General features: G+C 40.1%; 1 protein-coding gene across 1 annotated transcript in view; it reads left to right on the forward strand.

Moving 5' to 3' along the window:
• Positions 1-27,490, forward strand: part of map3k5 (mitogen-activated protein kinase kinase kinase 5) — an 86,981-nt gene that overhangs the window by 22,258 nt on the left and 37,233 nt on the right. Inside the window, exons 2-7 of the mRNA XM_086264799.1 lie at positions 801-940; positions 4,638-4,661; positions 10,545-10,738; positions 15,411-15,579; positions 17,686-17,792; positions 27,186-27,356. Of these exons, the coding sequence (XP_086120925.1) occupies positions 801-940; positions 4,638-4,661; positions 10,545-10,738; positions 15,411-15,579; positions 17,686-17,792; positions 27,186-27,356 (805 nt within the window). The remainder of the gene's footprint in view (positions 1-800; positions 941-4,637; positions 4,662-10,544; positions 10,739-15,410; positions 15,580-17,685; positions 17,793-27,185; positions 27,357-27,490) is intronic.

Genomic DNA, 27,490 nt, shown 5'->3' on the forward strand with positions numbered 1-27,490 from the left:
CTGTTGACCCAGATAGTATTGCTGAGTCCTACTGCAGATGGTGCATTATTGATTATTGAGTGTACTGGACAAAAAAGGAGTAAAGCTACCTTCATCTCATGATATCTGTTTTTCAGCTTGCAGATAACTTAACACTGACATGCAAATCGGTAGCTGATAACAGCATGAATAACAGCCGTGCCAATCACTAATAACCACTGAGCTGTATCCATGTCTCTCCCAGAGCAACAGCAGACAAAGTTGGTGTTAAAGATCCCCAATGGGCAGTTTAGTTGTAGCCAAATAACATCTTAATGAGATTTATTCAGATAAGGGTCAATATTGGGGGTGGCGGGTGGATTTAGAACTGGTGGCTTGAATGGCTTTGATCAATTATCAGACAATGAGTTTTCAGTCAGTTGATTTTTGAGTTGAAATTGTGACATTAGGTTACCAAACTGGTCGTGAGATTCTAATAAACATTGTTAAAATCTGTTTCACAAAGAAAATTTAAAAAAGGTTGGGGTTAAGGCATTTCTAAAAAGGTAAAGGAATGGATGGATGGGACCACATATTTGTAGCCAGATTCCAAAATGTGGTCAAAAACAGAAGAGGGAGGCTGTTACAGCAGTGAATTAACATCCTTGGTTGGGTAATGGATGTAAAAGATATTTCTGCCTGTACTATGCAACTGCATTATTAGAGCTTATGATATTCTAAGAATGGTGTGTATTTACTTGTACTTGCAGAACCCAAAGAAAGCTAGTTGTGCTCCACTCCTGAACCACACTATAACACGTACACCTCTCTTTTATCATCAGACATAGCTGTGGTGGAGATGACAGATGCCTTCCGCCAGCCTTCGCTCTTCTACCACCTGGGAGTGAGAGAAAGCTTCAGCATGGCCAACAACATCATCTTGTACTGCGACACTAACTCTGATGCTCTCCAGTCTCTGCAGGTAAGCCGCCATCATGAACAGAAGCCAATATATGCTGATATATTTGTGCCTCAGAGCAGCTCAGGCTTCTTTGTTAAAAATACTCTCAGCACAGGCAGCATCACAGCTGAAAATCTAAAAATTTTATACCCTAAAAGTCAATTTCGACAATCCTTCCAAAAACCCAGTTAGCGGCCTTCTTGTTCGGTTGTTTTGAGAAATGAGATTGTGCCCTCAAACACCGTGTTGGTCTGAGTGTAGGATTTTATTCAAGGGTAGAAAATTTTGGGTAACTTTTCCAATTTTATAATAAAAACCTTGCATTTTTTATTTATTTTTAAATAGATTACTTATTTAACATTGACATTGTTAATGCAGAAAGACAGTGAGAAAGACAGGGGCAACACAAGGTGCCCAACTATCCTGCAGAATGAAGCACAGGTCCAACCAAGACATGGCGCTCATGCCAGTGACCGTTAATAGGGTATAAACACTAATGTTGTTCCTACAGTTAGCTCTGCTGCTAATTACCTCCAACAAGGAGGTTATGTTTTCGGTAGCATTTGTGTGAGTGCATGCTTGTGAGCGTGCTCAAGAAGTTTGGAATTAATTCTATTAGAACTTTGTAGGGGTGTAGAGAGGGGTCACGTTAACAATCCATTAAAATTTGGCTTACATCCACCAAGGTCTTCGAGGTCAACCTAATGATTTATTGCTCTAAAATTAAAAAGACCTTATAACTTTGGAAACTATGATACTTACAAGTGTGGTGGGTATTGCGGACACAATGCACACTTTTACACACATCACAAATTGCTGAAGATGTAGATGTGTATTACTCTGGTCATCGTGCAAAAAAGTTCATACTGCTTAAAGTCCATTTACAAAGAAAAAAAAATGACTGCATACAATATACTGTACAATTTCCATACAAAATGCCCAAAGGACGAGCTGGCCTGGAGGAGGTTGAACTGCTTCTTGTTATAAACTTGAAGTAATGGAACCAAGTGTTGATTAAAATTGCTCAAAAAATGTTGTTTGTTTGTTTTTGTGGTCTTGTTTATGATTTTTAGAAAGCCACATTGCTGCTGAGGTTTAGAGATTTATTTTTTAATATTTTTATGAGCACCACAAAGCAACAGCAAATTCCTCAGCAACAATTTAGATAATTAAATACACTGGAAGTTTTACACTGGAAAGTGCTTGCAGGTAACAATAAAGTGCATACTACTCAATCCCTACTAGCAATATGTATTGACCAAAGCTGTGTTTATTTACCATAAATGTCAGACTACTTCAGCATGTAACAATGGTGTGAGTCTTGTAGTTTCTGTACTGCAGACAAAGGCATGGTTCAAACCGTCTGAGGCCCACGCAGAACACATTTTAAAATCGCCTGCTGTAGGCAACTTGCAGCAGAAGAACACTGACGCTTTTCTTTTAGTTAGTCTAGTGGGAGGAGTATTGTGGTGACAAGGGTCATGAGCCAGAAAACAAACTGTAGAGTCGACCCATAATGCACAGCCTGCACAGTCAGGGGAGGCGTGTCTTAAAATAAACACAACATAAAAAGCTGACATTCACAGCTGTATTATGTCTGCTTTTTATGGCAAGAAAATTGTTTCAAATGACGTTCTTTCCTGCTCCTGGTGGTATCTGGGAGGGGTTTTTTGTTCTGTGGTCTGCCATGGTGCCCACCCGTCTAGCTGGCTGTGGGTTAACTTGTTCTCACCATGCTTTGAAAGAATTCACTTAGGCAGTTTCCTCAGATCTCTATCAGGCCACCAAATTGTTTTAAAGGCAGCTTTTTTTATACTCAGTTTTTTTCTTTAAACAATGGCGATCATGAAAAAAAAATCCTAAAAAAAATCTACAGGGAGTGCAGAATTATTAGGCAAGTTGTATCTTTGAGGAATAATTTTATTATTGAACAACAACCATGTTCTCAATGAACCCAAAAAACTCATTAATATCAAAGCTGAATGTTTTTGGAAGTAGTTTTTAGTTTGTTTTTAGTTTGAGCTATTTTAGGGGGATATCTGTGTGTGCAGGTGACTATTACTGTGCATAATTATTAGGCAACTTAACAAAAAACAAATATATACCCATTTCAATTATTTATTTTTACCAGTGAAACCAATATAACATCTCCACATTCACAAATATACATTTCTGACATTCAAAAACAAAACAAAAACAAATCAGCGACCAATATAGCCACCTTTCTTTGCAAGGACACTCAAAAGCCTGCCATCCATGGATTCTGTCAGTGTTTTGATCTGTTCACCATCAACATTGCGTGCAGCAGCAACCACAGCCTCCCAGACACTGTTCAGAGAGGTGTACTGTTTTCCCTCCTTGTAAATCTCACATTTGATGATGGACCACAGGTTCTCAATGGGGTTCAGATCAGGTGAACAAGGAGGCCATGTCATTAGTTTTTCTTCTTTTATACCCTTTCTTGCCAGCCACGCTGTGGAGTACTTGGACACGTGTGATGGAGCATTGTCCTGCATGAAAATCATGTTTTTCTTGAAGGATGCAGACTTCTTCCGTGATCACTGCTTGAAGAAGGTGTCTTCCAGAAACTGGCAGTAGGACTGGGAGTTGAGCTTGACTCCATCCTCAACCCGAAAAGGCCCCACAAGCTCATCTTTGATGATACCAGCTCAAACCAGTACTCCACCTCCACCTTGCTGGCGTCTGAGTCGGACTGGAGCTCTCTGCCCTTTACCAATCCAGCCACGGGCCCATCCATCTGGCCCATCAAGACTCACTCTCATTTCATCAGTCCATAAAACCTTAGAAAAACCAGTCTTGAGATATTTCTTGGCCCAGTCTTGACGTTTCAGCTTGTGTGTCTTGTTCAGTGGTGGTCGTCTTTCAGCCTTTCTTACCTTGGCCATGTCTCTGAGTATTGCACACCTTGTGCTTTTGGGCACTCCAGTGATGTTGCAGCTCTGAAATATGGCCAAACTGGTGGCAAGTGGCATCTTGGCAGCTGCACGCTTGACTTTTCTCAGTTCATGGGCAGTTATTTTGTGCCTTGGTTTTTCCACACGCTTCTTGCGACCCTGTTGACTATTTTGAATGAAACGCTTGATTGTTCGATGATCACGCTTCAGAAGCTTTGCAATTTTGAGACTGCTGCATCCCTCTGCAAGATATCTCACTATTTTTGACTTTTCTGAGCCTGTCAAGTCCTTCTTTTGACCCATTTTGCCAAAGGAAAGGAAGTTGCCTAATAATTATGCACACCTGATATAGGGTGTTGATGTCATTAGACCACACCCCTTCTCATTACAGAGATGCACATCACCTAATATGCTTAATTGGTAGTAGGCTTTTGAGCCTATACAGCTTGGAGTAGGACAACATTTGCCTAATAATTCTGCACTCCCTGTATATATACTAAGTCTCAGTGTACACTTGTTGATTATGCTTCCTTTCACTGCCATATACTTCTCCATGTACAAACAAGTAATTGTTTCATCTAAAGTCATCCTATAGGTCATCACGGTTTACTAGAAATATTAATCAGCTGTTGGGAAATCAACAAATATCCACAAATACAAGTCGTCCTCACAAAGTGTTTGTAGCTCAGGTATGGTGTACTGAATTGAAGTGTCATTCAGTAACATCGTATCTAACTTAAATTGCCTCGGAGAAAATGCTAATGATGAATTTCTAAATGGATTTCTCTCTTTTCTTCTTTCAGGAGATAATTTGCCAGAAGAACACTGTAAGTACACGAGGCATTTCTTTCTTTTCCCGTTGCCTTTCACACATTACTCACTCATTGCTCACACATTACACACATTGTGTAGTGCAAAGAATATGCTTTTTACAGCGCGCAGGGAGCACAGTGTCCTGTTGCCTTATGTCTCTCTTTTCGCTATTGTAAAGGCTTTCTTTTGCACAGCCCACTTTTGTTTCGAAGCTGTGATAAATATTTGATTTCATGTAAAATGAAAACATCTTCCCTTCCACTTTCAAGATGTACGTCTCAGACAACAGCTGCTTTGAGAGTTACAGTGACTGCAGTGCCACAATCTGCATAAAAAGGCACAAGCATTTTGAGAATTTGACTTGCAAAAAGTGCAGTATTCAAATAAGGTGCTGCCTTAAAGCTAAGGAAATCCTGTCCTTTGCATATCATACTGTAGTTCCTAAAATTAGTAGATCAATATAGAGTCACCCACTGTACCATATGTTTTAAGTAAAGCCTTTTTAGCAGACATGCAAAGATTGTTGTTTTTGTTTTTGAAGTTTCTCTGCAGACCCATGAGCCTTGTTACAATGTATTAATATGTACAACTTTTCTTGTCTTATCAACCACTGAATGTGCTTTCGCAGCACAGATAAGCTGCAAAATCTCTTATTTCAGAGACCAAAGGTAAAGAATGTTTGTCATCTTAAAAATGATGAACTGATTCGGATTGACTTGCATTTCTAAATTGCGCGCTAATTGTGTCAATAACACAGATGCGGTCGGTAGTCCATGTTCAGCAGTCAGATAAAAGGCTCTCCTAAGTGGCTTTCACAGTGAAAGGAGAGCTACATGAAATGTACTGTTCTCTGACACTGACTCGTACCAAGAGGAGAGCTGATTATCACTCACAGTATGAGAGTGTGAGCTTACTGATCTCCCTTATGTGTACTTACTGTCTTTGTTCTTTCTCTTTCCTGCTTGTATTAATGCACTTAAATGCACTCTGCACCAGTGCACAGGCTCTTAACTAGCCATCTGTGCAGGTAAAAGTGCATTTAAATTGCAATACTGGACTTTTTGATCATTCTTTCCCTTCAATTTAATGTTATTACAGATGTTTTTTCCCCCTGCAAACACCATAATTAATAGCAATTTTATGTCTTCCTTATTCTCTTTCATTCCCAAAAAGTTCCAGACTTTCAGCCAAGACTTTGTTAACATATCCACATGGCATTTCTTTCTATGATATAAGGAATATAATGATCTAAGCAAACACTCAGCATTGCCACCTTGGAACTGCAGTGAACTAATGATTCAAACGCAAGTATTTAAATAACCAGGGCTGCATGTGAAACATAACAAACCATTCCTTTCAACTTGTTTATCCATTCTTTGTTTATCTGATGAACCGGGTTTATTCAACATGTTGCTAATAATAAGCTGTTTGTTAATCTAGTGAAACCGAAGGCTCACAAACGAACCGAGTGAGGTTCCATGTGCTGTACCTTCCTGATTCTTCTGTATGACAATCATGAACTTGTTAGCTACGGCTATCACAGCATCAGATTTTTGCTTCATTTTTTTATTTTTGAAAGAATTCAAAGAAAAAGAATAATTACACATCCATTCATCCATCTATTTTCCTCCACCAAACCAGTTTAGGGTCACATGGCCTGGAGCCTAATCTGGCTGTCAGGGGTGGACAGCTCACCAGTGTATTGCAGGGCTGATACTGAGAGACAGACAGCCATTCACACTCTGATTCACACATACAAGCAGTTTAGGATTAAGTCCAAAGCATGTCTTTGGACGGCGATAGAAAGCCAGAGTACCTAGGGAGAACCCCACAGACACAGAGAGAACATGCGTCACCGAGCTGCCCAGTGACCTCATTATAGAGCGCCGTTATCATTTACTTAAAGTCTTAGAAGCTATCTGATGAAACGCCAGTAGCCCCTCTGTTTTTAGTCTTCTCAATTGCCCGAGGGAAGTATCACGGTTTTTACCTGCTGTATTCGCCCCTTTGTTTATCTGCTACTCTTTAACCCAGTAGTTATCTGGTGTTGTGTACAGTGTAAAAAGAACTTTGACTGGAAACAGCTGCTTGTTAAGCCGAAAAACAATACAGTGGTGAGAGCGAATGGAAGCATTGTAACAGTAACACTCACCTGGAGTTAGCAGAAGCAGTTCAAATTTCCCTAAACCCAAGAAGATCTTTGGTTTAAGGTCCTGATTGCATATATTGTTATTGTTTAGGAAGCAGAAGGTTGATCTTCCCTCTGTAGTGCTGCAAATACATTTCTTTTTTTTTGTGACTGCTTTAAAATACACTCTGCAGCTGCAGATATGTCTGATTATTCTCATCAGAGAAAAGCATGTGCTCCTACTTGTCCGTAACTGTGTGTGTAGCTCACTACCATTATAACTGAAATCCAGGTAATTAGCTTCATTGTGTATGTTCAATTAAAATAAAAATGGTAAATGGCCTGTATTTATATAGCGCTTTACTAGTCCCTAAGGACCCCAAAGCGCTTTACATATCCAGTCATCCACCCATTCACACACTGGTGATGGCAAGCTACATTGTAGCCACAGCCACCCTGGGGCGCACTGACAGAGGCGAGGCTGCCGGACACTGGCGCCACCGGCCACCACCAGTAGGCAATGGATGAAGTGTCTTGCCCAAGGATACAATGACCGAGATTGTCGGAGCCGGGGCTCGAACCGGCAACCTTCCGATTACAAGACGAATGCCCAACTCTTGAGCCACGATCGCCCCATGACTGTAATTACATACACAAATGTCCCTCTGTGTCACTACACTTTCATTTACTTTCCCCACTTATTTCTATCTGCATTTGCTGCCCATAGGAGCATAGGCGTGTGTGTCGATTACCCTGTTTCGACTCAGTTTTTAACTGTATCTCTGGCTATTGGATCAGAGTGGGACAGCCCATTTACAACTTCGCCAGATATCTTAGCATCATCAAGATTTGGTTGAAAAGTGAAACGTGAAAAGATGTTCTGTCAGGTCGTTGAAAGCTTACAAACGACCTGCAAACAGAAACTTCTTCTTATGAGGCAGCAGTGCTAACCACAGCACCACGGTGACCTGCCAGAATCTGGGAACAGTGGTTTCAACTTTCTGGAAGCTCACACAAACAAATGTTTGCATCATTGCAACCATTTCCCATCTAAATTAAATATCAATATAATTTTTAAAGACATTGATTTGAATTTTTGAAACAATTCTTACTTTTAATGTCTGCTTAACATTAAGACATTATTCAGACTGAAAGTGCATTGATTGTTGGTTAAATTAGGTAGTACTTGGTTCACATTGCAATGGGATTTGACTAGACTGACCAGATGGCTGGTTTTAACCCACAAAACAACATCCATGGAGACTGTTGACTGGAGTGAATGGTTGTTTACACATGTGTCTCCAAGATATTCTCCTATATTCATGTTCAGTTATTGATTATCATTTACAACAAAGGTTAAAAGCTAGGTCTGTTGCCAGCAAGGCTCCATATTTTTTAGCAAAATGCTTCATGAGCTGCAGGCAAGAATGGACACCGTGACATGTTATCTTTTGTCCTGCTTAGGAATAGTTCAGGACAAATTATGATTTACATTTAAAAGCATACAGAGACCAAATGTGCCCCGCAACACCTCAGGAGCAATGCAGGTTGTGTTTAGTGCTTTAGTCCACTTGTCCAAAACACATTTTAAAGGAGTGTAAACAGGCTCTGTGAAGGTGAGTGAGTAGGCTGCTCGAGAACATTGATGCTGAAAGTGAAGATGAGCAGATGGATCTTTGGCAAGACTGACTAAACAGATGACTCACTCTGTAAATACCTGGCTTATTCTTTGGATTCATCAGCCAGAGTTGTCACATGTGTATCAGCTCGGAAACCTGCTACCTGTAAAGAACTACTGGAGGTTAGCTTCAAATAACCCGCAGCTGCTGCCGCACTGAAATATGCATCAGCGTGTGAAAACAAATCTGTCATGTGAGCCCCATGACAGCATGAATCGCACAAAGAAGCTAAATATAGCATCAGCATTTTGCAACCTGTCTGGTTACACGTAAAAGAAATAGGGGTCACAGTCTTTTTTTTGTTTTGAAAGGCGCACACTGCCGCTGCAGTTACTGGTGATGTCATGAACCACAGTTGTACAGGAGGAAGTAGTTATCTTCGGTTGGCTTTCATTGCTTCAATGCCACATGTTCCTCTTACTTCCTTTTTTTTGGCACTGAAAGCAGCAGCAGCAGTGTATTTTCGAGGTTGCTGAAAAACCGAAAGCATGATAGATTATTAAAGTCATCAGGATGCAGCTGGGTTGCAGCCCAACCGCCTTCAGATGCTCGTGTTGTTTCACCACATATCTCACACTCTGAGAATAGCTCTTCTTGACAGGACTTGTGCTGTTTCTTGAGGATATTAATTGTGGATTTCCTGCCTCTTTCTCGCTCTTTCTCTCTCCTCTGTCTGTAGACACCGCACGCATGTGTTTCGTCTTTGTTTATTCAGCAGTGGTGGGCCGCCGCGACAGAAACATCAAGAATGCGGTGTAGATAATGTCAAGTTAAAAAAGCAAATACAGATACACAATAACGGCTGTCGAGTATTAAAGCTAAGTGAATAAAGAAAAAGGCCTTAAATGCTACTAGTGCGGCCAAACCTGAAACAGACTTGAAACACAATTACTCCATAATGGCACAGCTGGAGCAAAGAACAGTGTAGAGCTTTGCAGCAGGTGAGCAGGGAGACTTCAGCTGCTGCTGCTGCTCGATTTTTCTTGTGCACTAGGCTGCTTGAGCGAGTGACATTTGAAAATGAGGTGCTGTAAGTGTTTGTGGTTATAAGACAGCACCTCCTAATGAAGCTGTTGCATATCTCACCTTCCTCTGCTGCCTGTTTAGACTAGTTCACTGAAGACAGTGCTACATAAACACTATTGTGTGAATAGGGAGATCGGAGATTAAGGTTCATGTAATTACCCGAAACCATTTCAAATAGGGGAAATTACTGCAGACTTCCCCCCCAGGCAATCTGCTTCCTCCCTATACAATGTAATGTTTCATTGCACAGGTCACTGAAATCATCCGGAAGTTGAGTTTATTGAACAATTTCGATACGTTAGTTTTTAAATGAAGCTATATATTCAGATAGATAGTAAACCTCATTTACTATCTTTTTTGTACACTTTAGTAAAGCTAAGGTTTGAGACTTTAGCGCCCAGCTCCTATTTTGCATAAATGCGACAAAACGGATAGAAAGAACAAAGTTGAAGATGGTTTTATTGTTTATTATTTATTATTACAGTTTATGCAAAGATGTTATAATAAACATTAAAAATCTGATGCTGTATCTACACATAGTTTAGTATAAATTTAACATTATAGTCTGTAAATGTTACAAATATAGTTGCATACATATAGTTTCATATAATGGCAGCACAGTGGTTAGCATTGTTGCCTCACAGCAAGAAGGTTTTGGGTTGAATCCAGGGTCTACCCCTACCTCCTTCTCCATGGCATCTGGGATAAGCTCAAGCATCCCCCGTTCCCATGACCCTGAATTGGATAAGGAGAAGAAAATGGATTGATTTATAGTTTCATATATTGTCATAAAGCTACTAAGCCTAACTTATCGAAATAGATGTTTGTTTGCAGAAACTTTACCTTGAGTGCTCACATCAGTCTTTTAAATTGGTGAAAAGTAAATTAAAAGTAAATTATAGATATAATTTAAAAGACTACTGAGTATGGTTTATGATTTAAAAAAAAACAAAAACAATACACATATTTTGGGCAAATATTACAATTTCATACAAAAAGAAATTTCACAGATGTTTAAATGTGCTGATATCTGATATCCAGAACTTTGTTTCCTCTCTTAACAGACATGCTCAGCTAACTACACCTTCATCCCGTACATGGTGACACCTCAGAATAAGGTGTACTGCTGTGAGGGCAGCCTGATGAAGGGCCTGACCGAGCTGATGCAGCCCAGCTTCGAGATGCTGCTGGGTCCCATCTGCATGCCTCTGCTGGACCGCTTCATCCAGCTCCTCAAAGTGTCGCAAGCCAACTCCCAGTAAGTATATTTTGCTTATTTATATCCGCTTTATATCTGACAGCTGTAATAGAAATATAAACTGTATTAAGTGAAATTAAACTTCCTATTGAGGCAATCCAGATATTTCAGCAATAATAGCGTACAAGCGGGGATGCTAAACAATAGAAACACCCGGGTTATGACGTCAGTAATGCTCTACAAAGGACTAATGATAAAAGCTAGATTTTCCTGCACAGCAAACACAGAAATACTGTGATAGCTGTGTTAGGCCTAGTTAAGACATTGCTTATGACCTAAAAATGCAGCTTCTGAAAGTACTGCACTGGTGCCGACTGGGACAAGTTTGCTACTCCTTTGGTGCAAACTCAGGTGCAAACAAGCGTGCAATAGCCGATTTGTTTGCACCTGAGTTTGCAAAATCGACTGCCTGTCATTTTGAAATATTGTTGGGGGGTTTTTGTGTGTCAGTGCATGACTGTGGTGCAGCAGTGGTGTGGTAGGGGGCAATAACCTGTTTTGTTTTGTTTTTTTTCATTATTTATGAGCCGTAAAAACGAGCAACACAAAGATAAAACTCTTGTTCCAGAAAGGTTGCACCAGCCATGGTGGATTCTCATAAAATATATGTCCAAAAATATAACATGACATAAAATAGTATCAGTACTTTTACAAAGATTTGACACGCGTTTTGACTTTTGAACAGACTCTTTGGTCCATAGTTTTCTATGCATGCTTGCTTTAACCCTTAACGAATGAGTCTGTTTTCCATGGAATATAAATCTTCTGCTACATGTCCAGCCGCTGAGCTGTCCTTGGAGGATTACGTTTTAGCCAGTTTCTTGTTATGACCTTTTTACATGTACTGGTCAAAACTTTGAACACATATATTCCCTCGCTTCGTATCATGCCACTGGGCATTTATACAGATTTTATTATGCTGAAATGGGTAACATATACTATATTAATTTACATATTTGGCACCGTCGGTTCTTCATGAAAAGATTCTCGATGTCTCTTCCAGGTCTCTCAACTACACCACATTTAGAATCAGAATCAGAATCAGAATGGGTTTATTGCCAGATGTTGAGGTTTACAACATTAGGAAATTGCTGCGGTGCTTCAGTGCAGACAATAAGAATTAAAGTGCTATGTAGAAAGAAAGATATGTGCATGAGATATACATGAGATATATACATGAGAATAAGAATTATGAGTGCTACGTAGAAAGATATATACATGAGTGCAGGTGGTGATCAGTGCCAGACATGAAATGATGCAGTGACACAGCGTAGGGTCATGTGTTAGTGGCGGGGACAGTCATGTGGTTATTGTTCATGTGTCCAACAGCAGAGGGGAAGAAACTGTTCTTGTGGCGAGAGGTTCTGGTGCGAATGGACCGGAGCCTCCTGCCTGAGGGGAGCAGGTCAAACAGACTGTGTCCAGGGTGAGAAGGGTCAGCTGAGATCCGGGCTGCACGCCGCAGAGTCCTGGAGGTGTACAGGTCCTGCAGAGATGGGAGTCTGCAGCCAATCACCTTCTCAGCAGAGCGCACAACACGCTGCAGTCTCTGTTTGTCCCTGATAGTGGCTCCAGCGTACCACACGGTGATGGAGGAGGTGAGGATGGACTCGATGATTGCAGTGTAGAATTGCATCATCGTCCGTGTTGGCAGGTTGAATTTCTTCAGCTGCCTCAGGAAGTACATCCTCTGCTGGGCTTTCTTGATGACGGAGGTGATGGTGGGCTCCCACTTCAGGTCCTGGGTGATGGTGGTACCCAGGAAGCGGAATGAGTCCACAGAGGTGATGGGGGTGTCAGTCAGGATGATGGGGGGGAGTGGGGCTGTGTGCTTCCTGAAGTCCACAATAATCTCCACTGTCTTCTGGGCATTCAGCACCAGGTTATTTATGCAGTATAAACAATAATTACATCATTAAAACAACTTTTAGAGGAAAATGCAGGTGAAATTGCAGTGTCAGTACTAACAGCCTGCTTATTTGCACAATATGGCAGATATTGTGGCAGATTTTACACAGAATTGTTACAGAGTAATTTGTCTGTTGTTACAGTATACAGAAATTAATCTATAATTTGCAAATTGGACAGTAGTTTAATCTAAGATTAACAACAAGAGCTTTGCTAGAAGTGACATTAACAGCATGCTGTGTGGAATAACAATCTGAAGTTAGCTGTTAGGACATGTTTCATCAGAGTGTGCACAGTTTTTCAGCTAGGCTAAATGCAATACAGCAAATATAGTTTCTGCTTTAGCTTTAGCTATTTCTGTATTTACTTTGCTTCCTGTAACAATTTTCCTTTTTGTTTTTGTAAAAATTCAAAGTTTCTGTTTTGTAAACTCTACACATTGAAACAGAAGAGATTTGAACCTTAATGCATTTTGGCTTTGCTGAGACAAATAGTCTTAGTGAACGTATTGAGAGCTTTATATTTAGGTTGTCTAGTGTTACTAAATGAAGGACATACTGACAGTACAGCAATGGGTTTGAGAAAAAGGAAGCAAAAGAGAAAGAAAATCTATTTAAAGCTCCTGACAAGATGATCCTCTGAAAGCACTGTAAGATCACTATTGTTTATCACAGAGTCATAATATGCATGGGAAATGCCCACAATATGACTCTGTGATATGTTTTCATAATGGTAAGCAGTGCCCAAATGATTGCTTCATTACATAAATTACATTATACTGTATGCAACTTAAGGTGAACATTCACAAATAGGAAGGAGCTGTTGTAGCATTACCATTTTTAGCATTTTAACATTATGTTTATATTTGAGCAGCTCTGTTAGAAGTTTTTCAACACACCAGGCATTTATTTTATTATCCCACTCATCCTATTTTTACTTGTTCTAATTGTTTTTGTGCGTGGATCCTTCAGCCTTACTTACGTGGTAATTTACATTTTGAAACCAGAGAAGAAGAAAAAAACACATTTGTTTGGCTCAGTTGCTGGGGTAATATTTTAGGCCTTCTTGCCAATAGGCGATACAGCAGCCAGTCATTTCTAGTCCATCTCCAGGAATAGTGACTCAGGTTTTACAGGCAGAAAAGAAAATCATGTAGATTGATGAAGGCTGTGTCTCCTGGAGATAGGCATAAAGGAAAGTATGAAGATCCTACAGTTGTAATTCAGTGTTTGCACTATATTGTTTTTGGTGTATATTGAAGTCGAGACCATGTTTTGAAGTCTCAAGAAGACAGATAAGCTTACTGAATTACAAGAGCCGTCTCACATGAAGCAAATATATGTATTTATGTCTTTAAAATTGCTCCTTCCAGCAAGGACACACCCAACTGATCATCTGCAGCAGATCATAATATGCGAATACATGATTTGTTATTCATATTTTATGAAAAACAACCTAAACAGGAAAATATTAGCCGGCCTGTTCATATTAAACACATTTACTATTTAATAACAGAGCTTGTATTGGGTTATTATTTATGCTTTAATCACTCCCTGCAAGCAGGGTTGACCCCCAGGATTGGCTCGGGGTTATGGCAGCAAATCCTTGTCACTGCATGGGTCTTTTCAAAATTGTGTATAAGGCTTAATTATGTGAATAGAGAGTGTAGACTGTGTCATTATTTGGCATTTAGGTCTTAATATTATCATTTTAAGCTAGAGTACACTACGTTCAGCATACAAGAGGCTGGGGAGTGACAATAATCTGCATCAGTCTTTTGAGTTTTAATGCCAGTACACATGGTTTTTCCACAATCAAAATGAGACGATTATGAGAAGGTTATCCTTTGCAAACTGCTGATTAAACAGCCAAAGAAATTCAGCATTAAAAAAGACACAATTTGCAACTGGAAAATACTAATTAACTGAATTTAGATGGTCCAAATTCACAGGATTTCTGAAGGTTTTCAGTTTTGCGGTTTTAAAGGTGAAAATCTAAAAGATCCTACAGACAGGCTTTTGCTAACCCATATGGAAAAGGTAAATATAAATCTTATAAAGTTTGTATCTGTCTTGTGTGAAACTTGTATGAAAAGCATACAAGAGTGAAAACATATATAAGATCCTTTGAAAAATTCTATAAATGAAACTTGTATGTTTTGGATACTTATTAAAACAATATATGAAAGTAATGAGAAAGTGGCCACTTTCATGAGTAAATCATTTAAGCCTTATATGATTCACTATATGAAGTAGGCCACATCTTATGCAAGTCTTTTACACGTTTTTACTATTTCGTTTCCATATGGGAAGCACCTGAACCGCCTCACGTATTTTAATATTCTTTTGCTCATCCCTTAGTGTTTTTTCAAGAACAACTAAGAGCTTAAGAATATGGTTGCTGGTAGTAATTCTGCTTTAAGCTAATTAACTGTCTTAATTGTCTGCTCTGCTTTTAAATCCATCAAACTAATATCTGAAGTTATCAGGTTTATTGGTCCCTTCATCTGTCAGTGAATAATTTATGACTTATATGAGATGAAAATAGCTCGTGTCTCACTGGGGAATGATCTGAAATTATGCAAAACAGTGTGAGAATGCAGGGAAAGAAGTAAGTCCAATTGTGTTAGAGTTGAAGGAGCAGATCCTAAAGTATGCAAAACATTTTTTTGCTAAATTTTTGTATTGCTATTTGTCGATCATATACATGCAAGCCAATCTTCTCCTTCTATAAATGCATGTTTGTTTGTATTCGTGTCTTCCAGCCAGTATTTCCGTGAGACGATTCTGAATGAGATCCGTAGAGCCCGGGAGCTTTACACTGGCTTGGAACTGGCTGCAGAGCTGAGCCGAATCCAGCAGCGGCTGGACAACGTGGAGTGCCTTTCAGTTGATGTCGTCATCAATTTGCTGCTTACGTACAGGGACATCCAGGTACATCTGTCGGGTGTGGACTTCCTGAACACCGACATATTGCTGTCATTTGTCAAATTATGTGTATTGCCTTTGGGTATTTCAACCAGAGGGGCTGTGGTTCAGTGGTCCTTGTTTATCATGTACTGGGTCTTGGTGCACCCCCCCTCCCTTTTTGTTCCATGTCTGAAATGAGTTATTTCAGCTTCTCCTCCTTTAGGCCACTTTTATTCTCATTGGCTGCCCCTCATAAACACACAGTGCAAGCCAAAGCTGTGTGCCTGAGATAAGGACTTCAGTTATCTTTAATCTGAACATCCATCTGTGCTACAACATCAAAAATCATAAAAAAAAAATATTCATGATAGGCCGATTTTGATAAGGCAGCAGTCTTAAAAATAAACTTTGGCTATGTATTTGTTTAGTTTCAGTTAAATGATTTATTATTCTATGTAACAATCTCAAAAATACTGAAAAATACCCGTCACATTTCCTGGACAGGTTCCTAGGAAAGTTGATGTCTTGTTTTCTTTGGAACAAACATTCAAAAGTACAAAATGTTCAGTTCAGCCAGAACCAGTATAGTCACGAGAAGGTTGTTATTTTCAATTTGCCGTAATCTTTGCTGGCATGGCTCTGTTTTGGGACTTCCCTTCATCGTGCATACTTGGAATGCAAAGGGCAAGGAGAGCAACAGCAAGACTTCCAGCACACAGCAGAGCAGAGCAGGTGTCAGTGACAACAATCCCTAACACTGATTAGGCAGGAAACAGCATGAAATGAGAGGCTGTGGTGGAGATGGCTCACACTGCTGCTTGTCGAAACTGTAACTGTGGGCGGGCTAAACAGCTTAAATGGCACGCCCTATATGAGATTAGAGAATTGCATATTGCAAAATGTACAGCTGAACCATCAGCTGATTTTCCTTGGCAGCGTCTAAGCATGACCTCATGGCAGTGAATACTAAGCTAGATTTTTCAACTACAATAAACTGGAAAAAATGAGCAAATGCCTACAGATAACAATTAACTTCAATTGACTTTTTAATGTATTGATTTATTAATTGCTACTAAATTTTCTGATAACCAATTTCCTAAAATTTGTGATTGTAATTATGTTATAAAATTACCAAAAATGGGAACAAATAGTTACTATTTAATACTAACAAAACAAAAACTCAACGTGGTAATTTCACCACGCCTTTACTTTGAAAAGGGCATGCCAAAAAGTTTCTCCATAAACGTTCAGGCATTTAGCTAATCACCCACAACCTTATCAAGTTTAAACCAGCTGTCAACTCCGATGCACTGAATGTGCGTGCTGATGTCCCTGACCTTGAAAAAGAAACTACTGTACACATCTGCTGTACAAATTTAAGCAAGGTTACTGAATCAGCTTCAATCTATCTCCACCATCCCTTTACCAGTGCCACTTTCTCAAAGCGGGGCCATTTGCAGACTGCCTGTAGAGTGCTCTAGGCGAAGCGTTTGGTCTGTTCGTCTTAAACGCTCTGCTCTTTCTCCTCTTTAGTCTCCGCATTGCCATGGCTTTCTCTGTCCAGATCGTCCCACTCACCATAGGCAGTGCACAGTCTAATGAATCATTAATTAGAACAATAAGCATTGAGGATGTGCTGAATTATTCAAAGTGCTTTGGCTTTGGTGACTACAAGAAACAAAAATCTGATGAAGAGGCAGCTCAATTATTGAAGTGCTTTTTGTGATACACAGACAGTTGAGTCTCAGAAATAATAAATAAAAGGACATCAGAAACTCTTCCTTGAGGATCAAAGCAGCAAGTAAATACACTGATGAGTCAGAGTGTGTGTTTGGAGGGCACTGGAACCGAGGTACATGGGCACTAGTCCCACAGTGCTCAGCAGTGACCGGTGGTGTTCCTACAAGATCGTATTTAACTTGCTCCTTACACTGACTTTGGTGCACTTAATGTTATCTTCTGTGACTTCTGAAAGCCTTTCTGCCAGGTAGCGCTGAAGGCAAATGTCTTCCTCCTTTCTTTTTCTTTTCCTTAACTTGCAAAGCTGTGACATCACAAGAGTGTCATTGATGTCAGATACACCAGTGACAGGAGGAACAGCTCAATAGCCGATCTTTTCTTACCTTCTAGGATTATGAGTCCATCGTGAAGCTGGTAGAGACTCTGGAGAAGCTTCCGACCTTTGACCCCATGGCTCATCCACATGTGAAGTTCCACTACGCGTTTGCTCTGAATCGGTAAGGCAACAAGCATACGTGTCATAGAGATCCACAGTGTAAACCTGTACCACCAACCTGCATAGAATAGAATAGAATAAAATTCAATTTTATTGTCATTGCACATGTCACAGGTACAAGGCAACGAAATGCAGATGCATCCATCCAGAAGTGCTTTAGCCATGATATAGATATATTACAAATATATATTAGCAATAATATAGATATGTAAGTATATTACAGAAATGGGTCTATTATGGTATGTTATAATGTACACGGTATGAAGGTACGTTATGAATATGCTATAACTATAAGTATGTACAGACTATGAACAGGATATAAATATGAAATAAAAAACTATACAGAAATATGAGATATGCAGGTTATAAACAGTTGTAGAATTAAAATTTATTGCATTGTACAGAATGATTATTTACACAGAACTATACAGTAGTGCAGTTAAGATAAGCGAGATATGTGGATAATTTCTACAGAGGCTATATAAAGTGTTAGTGGTTGTGGGTGGTTGTTCAGTCCATGTTATTATTGTGTGTATGAGGGTACAGTTGTCCAGTGTGTGTTTGTGTGTAGGTGGTTGTGGGTGTTTGTATCTCCAGTCCATGTGTCTAATGTGAGTCAGATGTCAGGAGGCAGAGTTCAGGAGTCTGACAGCTGTGGGGAAGAAGCTGTTCCAGTACCTGGTGGTCTTAGTCCGGAGGCTCCTGTAGCACCTCCCAGAGGGCAGGAGGGTGAAGAGTCCATGTGATGGGTGACTGGGGTCTTTGGTGATTTTCCCAGCCCTTTTCAGACACCACTTCCTGTAGATGTCCTTTATGGCAGGAAGTGGTGCTCCGGCGATGTGTTGGGCAGTTTTCACAACCCTCTGCAACGCCTTCCGGTCCGAGGCAGAGCAGTTCCCGTACCAGACTGTTATACAGTTGGTCAGGATGCTCTCGATGGTGCAGCGATAGAAGTTCACCAGGATGTCTGAGGACAGGTGGTTCTTCCTCAGAGTCCTCAAGAAGAAGAGGCTCTGGTGAGCCTTCTTGACCAGCTTGGAGCAGTTGGTCGTCCAGATGAGATCCTCGGAGATGTGGACTCCCAGGAACTTGAAGCTGCTCACACGCTCCACAGCCGTCCCCTTAATGTGGATGGGTGGATGTGGGTCAGCATTCCTCCTGTAGTCCACGATGAGCTCCTTGGTCTTCTCGGTGTTAAGCAGCAGGTTGTTTGTGTCGCACCACTCAGCCAGACGATCCACCTCCTCCCTGTAGGCGGCCTCATCGTTGTCACTGATGAGGCCAATCACCGTGGTGTTGTTGTTGTTGTCCAGGTGTGAGAGGACAGAGTGCAGTGCGATGGAGACTGCATCCTCTGTGCTCCTGTTCTGACGGTATGCAAATTGGTGGGGGTCCAGGGTGGGGGGGAGACAGGATTCGAAGTGTGCTAGGACCAGTCGCTCTAAGCACTTTGTGACGATGGGGGTGAGGGCTACTGGGCGGTAGTCATTGAGGCAAGATGGGTTGGAGTTTTTGGGTATCGGAACGATGGAGGTGGATTTGAAGCAGGCCGGTACCACAGCGTGGGCCAAGGACAGGTTGAATATGTCTGTCAGCACTCCTGCAAGCTCCCCAGAACACGCTCTGAGAACACGCCCGGGGATGCCATCAGGACCTGCAGCCTTGTGGACATTAATCCTGCTCAGCACCGCTCCTACATCGGTGGGGGAGAGAGTCAGAGGTTGGTGGTCTGGCGTCATGTCTGCTTTGGTTGTAGTTGTTGGGTTCCCTCGCTCAAAATGAGCATAAAAGTTGTTGAGCTGGTTGAGGAAGGAGACATCAGAGGATACAGGGGAGGGTTTGGTGGTCCAGTAGTCTGTAATGGTCTGGAGTCCTTGCCACATGCGTCGGGGGTTGGAGTTGGAGAAGTGTTCTTTAGCCATAGTCGCAAGGCTAAAACAGGTTTTCTGAAAGTCCACTGAGCCAAAGCTGACCCCACAGAAACCTTTCCTGCAGAAACCCTGCAGCATGCACACATTTTCAGTTTGACAGATAAAAACTTTAATGAAAAATGTTACAGTAGGAGCTTTTTAGTGTGTGTTTTTGTTTTTTGCGACCCTTGACATTTGAGTAATGTGTCTTCTCCACAGTGTCGCTGGTATTGTGTTCACCTTTTAAATCTGTCACTGTGGGGAAAAGTAGTCCTGGGGACACTTACCGTAGCAGGAGCTAACACTGTATATTCAGCATATCCCTGTTTTCTGTACTCGTGTTGCTATGTTTGCCTGTTCTGTTGGATATAAACCTTAAAAGCTTTTCTGCCTGTCATCCCTCTCGCTCACTGCATCACATAATTTGGCAGTTTGATAGGGTCACAACTGTGTAAGATATGGACATGAAACTTTCGTTACGCAGTTCACATGAGAATGATGGTCAGGCTCCAACAGACTGTGGTGTGACCCACGAGTACTGAATAAGGGACATCAAATAGAGGGAAGGCGCTGGCCTTTATATATTTCAAGTTATTTATTTATCAGTCTTTGACTTTCTCCCACCTCATGAAATCTTTGGTGAGATGATTCACACAGATGTTGTCATAGAGATGGGCAATTTTGCCACGCTGAAAGGCTTTCATTTAAATTACATAAAACTAGATGCTTTATTGATGCATGAAGAGTAAACTAAGATATCACTAAGTTATCAGAATGTGAAACTAAAGAATATTTAACCGTATCAAAAAGATTTTGTTAAATTTTGAAGAGAAGCAATGACATACACTTAAACACACCTGCTTTTTCTTTAAGTACCTTTCACAAAACACACCCAGGTTTCCTGGAATAAAAACTTTTAAACACAGTGAAGCAAATGCACTCTTTTCCTTTGTCCTAGTCTTTTCTCTAAGTATCATAAGGGCTGCCACAGAGTATTTTTCATGGTGTTCAGGGTTTTCTTTAAATATATTCTAGCGGTTTCATTTATCTTGCGTTAGCAGAGCAGTATTGAAATCCTAAATGTATGTCTCTAAGCAGCTGTGACATTATCGGTGCGCGTCTAGCTACAGTACTCGTCTCAGGAAGAGACAGATGTACAAAACAGGAGGTTTTGGCTGCTTGTTTCTCACCAGCTGCTTTTCTTGTAAACTTCCTGCGGTTTTCATGGTGTGACTGCCTCAAACAGCAATAAAGCATGCTGTTCTTTAATTTGGCAGCAAATGGAAAATGTTTCTGTAGGGTGCCAAGATGCCCGTGTGTTCGCTGTTAGTAGCTGCTCCATTCCCACTATATGATATTGCATTTGCGAGCTCGAGGCGGCATACCGAGACATTTTGTCAGACCAATTCACTGAATGAGCGGTAATGATGGAAAACTCTGTGTCTTTGGTGAGGTTGAGTTGTATCCTCCAGTGTTAGAGCAGGTCGACATGAGCAGAGGGTAGGAGGGCATTTATGTCAGTTCACCTATTCAGCAAGTAAACCATTGCATAAATACAATAGCTGTTCCAGGAGATTGTTATGCCACAGGTGGTGTAACTGTGTTGTTGTCTGATTTGTTCTTGTTGGTGGGAGGGAGAAATAGATTTTGAGTGCACTAAAGGTGGTAAATAGGTCATATCTTCTTTTTGAGACTTTTGGAGCCAGTAATTATATTTTTAACTTTACTGTACTTTATTTTACTGTATGCATTTAGTAGCAACTTTAAAGACAAATAAATAGAAAAAAACGAATAAATTACCATGTATTATTATAAAACTGACCTGCCAAACAGTATAAAAAGCACCACATATCCCCACATACAAGCTGCAACATGCAGCTTGTATGTTTATGCAATTGGAATCCAATGATATGATACGCATTATTTTAAAATGCACCAAGTTGCATAATGAGTATTTTTAATTTGGATACTTTAATATTCAAATTACATTTTTTTTTTTTGGGAGGGGGGGGGACCACTGAATAACTGCTAATAAAGTAATATCAAATGTGGTAATGACATAGGGATTCTGCTACACAGCTCACAGGTAAAATATAGGTAAGATACACTGTAAAAGAAAATACAAATATACCCAAAAAAGCAAAAAACAACAGGGACTCTAAATTCAAACAGGGAGGCAGGGAAAATGAGGGAAAGATTCACAAATACCATGACTAAAAAAAAAGGACGGGACTATTTATACACATCAGAGAAACAGAAACAGCAGAGTGGACAAGACACAGGTGTAGACAGTCATGACGACGAGATGGGGGAGGAAATGAAATTCACCTAACTATCAAAGTAAAACCAGGAATGACAAGAGAACCCAAGTGAACACAGAGATGCAAAAACCTGCACAAAAACATAGTAGAGAAGGGACTCAACGGTGGCGAGAACACTAAGCCCGAAACAAAAACACAAATATTAAACTGTTGATTACAGTAAGGGAAAACATGGAGGAAATTGCACACAAATACAAACTCCATAAAAACAAAACTAGAACTTTAATACAAGAACTAAAGCATCTGGAAACTAGAAAGCAGGAATCAGAATCATCCTAACTGTTGTGTAATTATTGTTCTCACGATACCAAAAGCTAAAACTAACACTAAAAATTCATAAAAACAAAACTAAAACTAAACATAAAAACACAAACACAGCATATCACATATCTGGAAGCACACACCTGCATATTCTGTTTCATTGGTATCTCCTGTAAGATTTCTGGGAATAATTTTACACACCATAAAGGCTAGGCGTGATTTTTGCACCATTGTGCTGAAGTGCCAAATATTTGATTTGCATGATCAGACAAAAGCAGATCTCTCCGTTTTAGAATTTATGTTTTCCACACAATCGTTAGCACTCATCCCTGAAGCCTCTGTGCATTTGAGCATGCCCATAGATGTTCTAGCTATTGCCTCTATTGCTAAAAAGAACACTAGCAGCTCTATGTTATGTATTTATAATCACGCAGAAGTAGAATTATATCCTTGGAAATGCAATCTCTTCTTTTAAGCCTGTTTCAAAGCTTTTATTCAAATTACTCATAAACTGCCTTCGGATAATAGTTTGTAGAAGGTGGTACCATAGAATAGTAAAGTCAAATAATCTACTCTGTTCTGAGTGTGAAACTGAATGAATTACTTCACTGAGATGCAGTCGTATAAATCATTACCTTCAATGAGCTCTGAGTAAGCAGCATGCAGCCCACACCATGCCTTGAGATTATCAATATTTAGCCTTAATAGGCACTTAATCATTGATCTAAAGTAGGTGCTCTGCTTCTAAATGAATCTGGTGGGTTGAAGGGGCTTCCGCCTCAGGCTTCAGCTCTGCTTGGAGGCCTGCTGTGCAGGTCTTACTGCTAAGAGCCTGATGAGATCGAGGAAAAAAAATCCCCATTTCCAAATATCCATCAGCACTCTGAAGAAAAGAAAGAGGGAAGCGGAGAGATGCATTCGAAGAGCAGATCTTGTTTCCCTCGTTGCTCTTCCCCCTGGGCAGTCTCCATGGTAATAGCTGTCAGCTCATATGTTTTATTTAACCTTCACGCCCTGGAGAGAAGCCACGTTATGTTAATAAGGAGGGTTTTTTTCATGACTGTCACACATTTTGTCTGTGTGAAACTCTGCAGGATATCACCTCTCATTTCTTCTCACAAGTCTGTGTTTTGGACACAATCTGTTATCTTTTCCGATTAATAAATACTGTATGTCTTATCCATACTTTAGCTGTTATTTACATAAAATAAAATGTGTGCAACACCAATTGTAATCTCAAAATGTTGTTTTTTATAGACGCTCCAAACAATTTACTGACCTGAGGACAGCAGCATTTATCTCCTTCGTTCAAAACTGCTGAAAAGCTTTGCTAAAAAAGAAATCCCTTTTTTGATTTCACAATACTAAAGCAAAGGTTGGTCTAGGTGCAAGGGGGGTGCCTTGGGAAATCAGAAAAATTCAATCAGAAATAAATAAACCAACTGGGGATAGATCTCTGGGGATAGGCCACAATATGGTTTCACACTGACACACTGAAATCAGTAAATTACTTTACATGTGTGAAACGGTGTATCACTTTGTCTTTTGTTTGAATATCACATTAAAAAGTAAAGTAAAAACACTGCGAGGAAAGCTATACATTTTTAAACTTATTGTATTGTTTAGCATTCATAATTAGAACATTTTACATTTTCTGTGATGCATTCAGGAGGACAGGCCACCGCTCCTCCCACCTTCAGTCAAGCACCTAACCACAAGCTTCCTGGTCTCTATTTGTGATCCAACTTCTGTTGACCAATCGTGTTTGAACAGGCTTTATTTCCCTGCAGGTAAACAGTCTGTGTGAAAGGGGGGGAAAAAACATAATAAGGAATGCATTTGCAGAGCGAAGTCGTATGGAAACCATTATGTGATCACAGTTCAGTATTTTATTTAATTTATGTTTGCTTTTTTAAAATGTATTTAATTGCTTCTTTTAAAGTGGCTTCACAGTGTAATGGTGTAAACGTTTAACTAATATGCAAAAACTCCCTGGTTTCAGACCAGGAGTGGACACAAATCCTGAGAGGCACGTCTCAGAAAATCATCCATCAAGCCAGAGTCGTAGAATTAATGGAATGACTTACTCCAGGGCTGTAGTTTAAGCTAGCTTTGCTTTAACGACGAAAAATTTCGCACGACAGTATTATTTACCCATCTAGATTGAAATTACATGTAGCTGTACATACTTTGATGGCTTTCATCCTGGCAGCAGTTTAGGATGAGTCACTCTCTACAAGACTGATGTAGATGTCACTGAACTGGAGCTCTGTCGCCACTTTCAGGGATTTAAATAAAGGCAGAATATGAACCACAAGTCCCCAAAATTCAGATTTATCTTTGAATCTTCGTTTTTCCCTCCACGGATAGATGATCCAAATAGTCTTGGCCTGAGACAAGTGAAAAAAACAACACTTTTGTCCTGCAATACTCTCATTCTTTCCGGTCATAGTGGATTAATGTTTGCCTGCCAGGGAAGTGATTCAGTCACGTGACTGAAAACTATGGTTTGCAGTTCTTTACATTAAAAGAAACGACACTGTACAAGGTGTTCCTCTAGTAAATGACGAAGATGAATCTGGCGACCTTCTTCCATTGCTCTGTAGTCTAGGTCTGATGCTCACGTTGCCATTTTTGGTGCTTTCGGTGGTGGACGGCAGTCAACGCGGGTCCCGTGACTGATCTGCCGCTTTGCAGCCCTATACACAGCAAACTGCAATGCCCTGTGTATTCGGACAACTTTCTGTCAGAATCAGCTTTAAATTCGCTCAAATGCTTACGCTTACCCATTTTTTTCTGCTTCTAACACATCAGTTCTGCGGACAAAATGTTCACTTCCTTCCTAATGTATCCCACCCACTAACATGTGCATTGATGAAGAGATAATCAGTGTTATTAACGTATCTGTCAGTGGTCATAATATTATGTCTGGTAACTAAAGTAAGTTTGACATTTGTGGTTTAAATGTCGGTTTAGAAAAAGATAATGGATTTGAAAACTCAACATGTACCTGTAGCAACTGTTTCTATAGGAAACAGTTGGTATATTAAACATAATTCATGTAGCTAATAAATCAAGACAACTGAGATGACAGTCAGATTTATAATTCAGTCTATCTTCCTATTTGCATTCCTGTTACTATGAAGCAGCAGCGTTAAACATGTCTTCTGTTGACACCCGGTTAAAAAGTTAACATCCATGTAATGTAAGCAATTACCAACTGAAGAGGTTATCACTCGTTCTTTAATACCATAATAGATTCCTTTTTCTCTCTTTGTTATTTTCCAGTTCGACTGCTCGTTAGAGAGTCTCAAATTATTTCCTCGCAGGTCAGTTATAACTGATCATTTAGTCCCTCATTGAACACCTGTGGTGCAATTGGAACTTCACAGTGCTAAATAAAATTGGGCATTCTCTTAATGAACCCAGTCACCTCTGTAATTTAAGGTCCTGGTGGCGTCCTCTGTGCCTGGTATTAGTGTCCAATAACAATACCTTTGCAGCTGTTCCCTTGCTACTCACACGCAAAACACACATATTTATCTGCTCCACACACCTACACCGCATGCACATGCATGCTGCTGGTGATGCTCATTTTAATGCAATCTGTTCAAACCAGTTATTTATTTATACACTTGAGAATATACATGGTCATTTGGCCATTTCTTTGAGTCTCATTAGCTTTTAAGTATGCAGTAAAACTATAAGTCATTATTCATGTTCTAGAAATTGTATTTTAAATGCCATCATGTACCATTTTAATGTTTACCCTTTAGGCTTTGAAAATACATTAACTCTTGGTGTGATTATGTAAGACAGTTGTTCAACAATAGTGATTCAAAGGGGAGCGTACAGTACAAGTTAAATGCAGGTTTGTAATGGATTTAATGCATATATGAGATGTGATATGCATAGAAATAATCTCATCTTTGTAGCTCACGTCTGCTTGAAGCAAGGAAAAAGTAGCACAGCCTGCCGGTCTAAAGAGTTAAGCATGGGCAAAATTGCATTCTTTGTAATGCCCAGTAGGGGGTAACACCATCTGGTTGTAAATTGAAAACAGATTTAATAGAAGTCTGTAAGAAAATGATCCTGTTTCTCACTTGTTTTGTGACCTCAATGACCACAGTTTATGATCTCATCTGCTGGTTTTAAGTTTGCTCCAACACAGCACAACATTTATTTTGTTCGTTATTTTTTCCATTTGGAGTAAAATAAATATTAAATCAGGGTGTCTACCACATGCCTGATAAGTCAAATCTCCCTGGAACTGTAGCACGGCTGACCTGGATTGTGTGTAAAGCATGATACAAAAAATATTAACATTTATAAATGCAAAAATATGAAATATATTTTAACTAGCTGCATCAGTTCTGATTGTCTGATTGCAGAAAGTCTGGTTGCAGTGGAGAATGTAATTTTCTATTACTGTCTGTGAGATGCAAAGGTGCTTTCAGGCTAAATGAGCAAATATAATCTCTCCAGAAACTTCTGGGTGTGATTGCAAATGGGTGTGCCCATAAAACCTTCAAGTGGAGGTGTACAGGAGCCACCCTTACCAGATACCATTGAGCCTAGACACCTTGCTGACGAAAAGAAGTACTTTCCCTTTCGGGCTTTGACCACAAGCAGAATTTAAACAAAAAGGAAGATACATTTTCACTCAGAACAAGTAATTAACTTCTGAGTGTTTTGAAAGTTTGGTAAGGGACTGGGATAAGGAGCTTACTGATATAGTGAATTTATGGACACTGGTATAAAAGTCCCCTTTAAGATTAATAAGTGTTAATAATAACAAACCTAAATCCACTGATATCTCTAGATATGCTCAAAGCTGTTTTGGGGGGTTAGTTATTAACTTGTTACATGCTTTTTTGTGTTTTTTCCTGTGTGTGGTTATAGAAGGAACCTTCCGGGCGACAGGCAGAAAGCCCTGGACATCATGCTGCCCCTGGTGGAAGGCGAGGAGCAGGTAGCGAGTGACATGTACTGCCTGGTGGGACGTATCTATAAGGACACGTTCCTGGAGTCAGACTTTACCAACACACAGAGCAGAGACAACGGCGCACTCTGGTAAGAGAGCAGGCAGGATGTCAGTGTGCATGTGACATTTCTGCTAAGCCAAACACATTCTGAGTCACCAAAAATTACCATTTCTAAGGGCAGGGTGCATGGGAAGTACAGTGACTCACTAGATCACACCATTA

The sequence above is a fragment of the Aulonocara sp. 'chitande type north' Nkhata Bay genome, linkage group LG15 (genome assembly GCF_057382095.1).
Source record: "Aulonocara sp. 'chitande type north' Nkhata Bay isolate Kocher_YH1m ecotype deep benthic linkage group LG15, A_spYH_male_GT1.1, whole genome shotgun sequence".
Classification (NCBI taxonomy): Eukaryota; Metazoa; Chordata; class Actinopteri; order Cichliformes; family Cichlidae; genus Aulonocara; species Aulonocara sp. 'chitande type north' Nkhata Bay.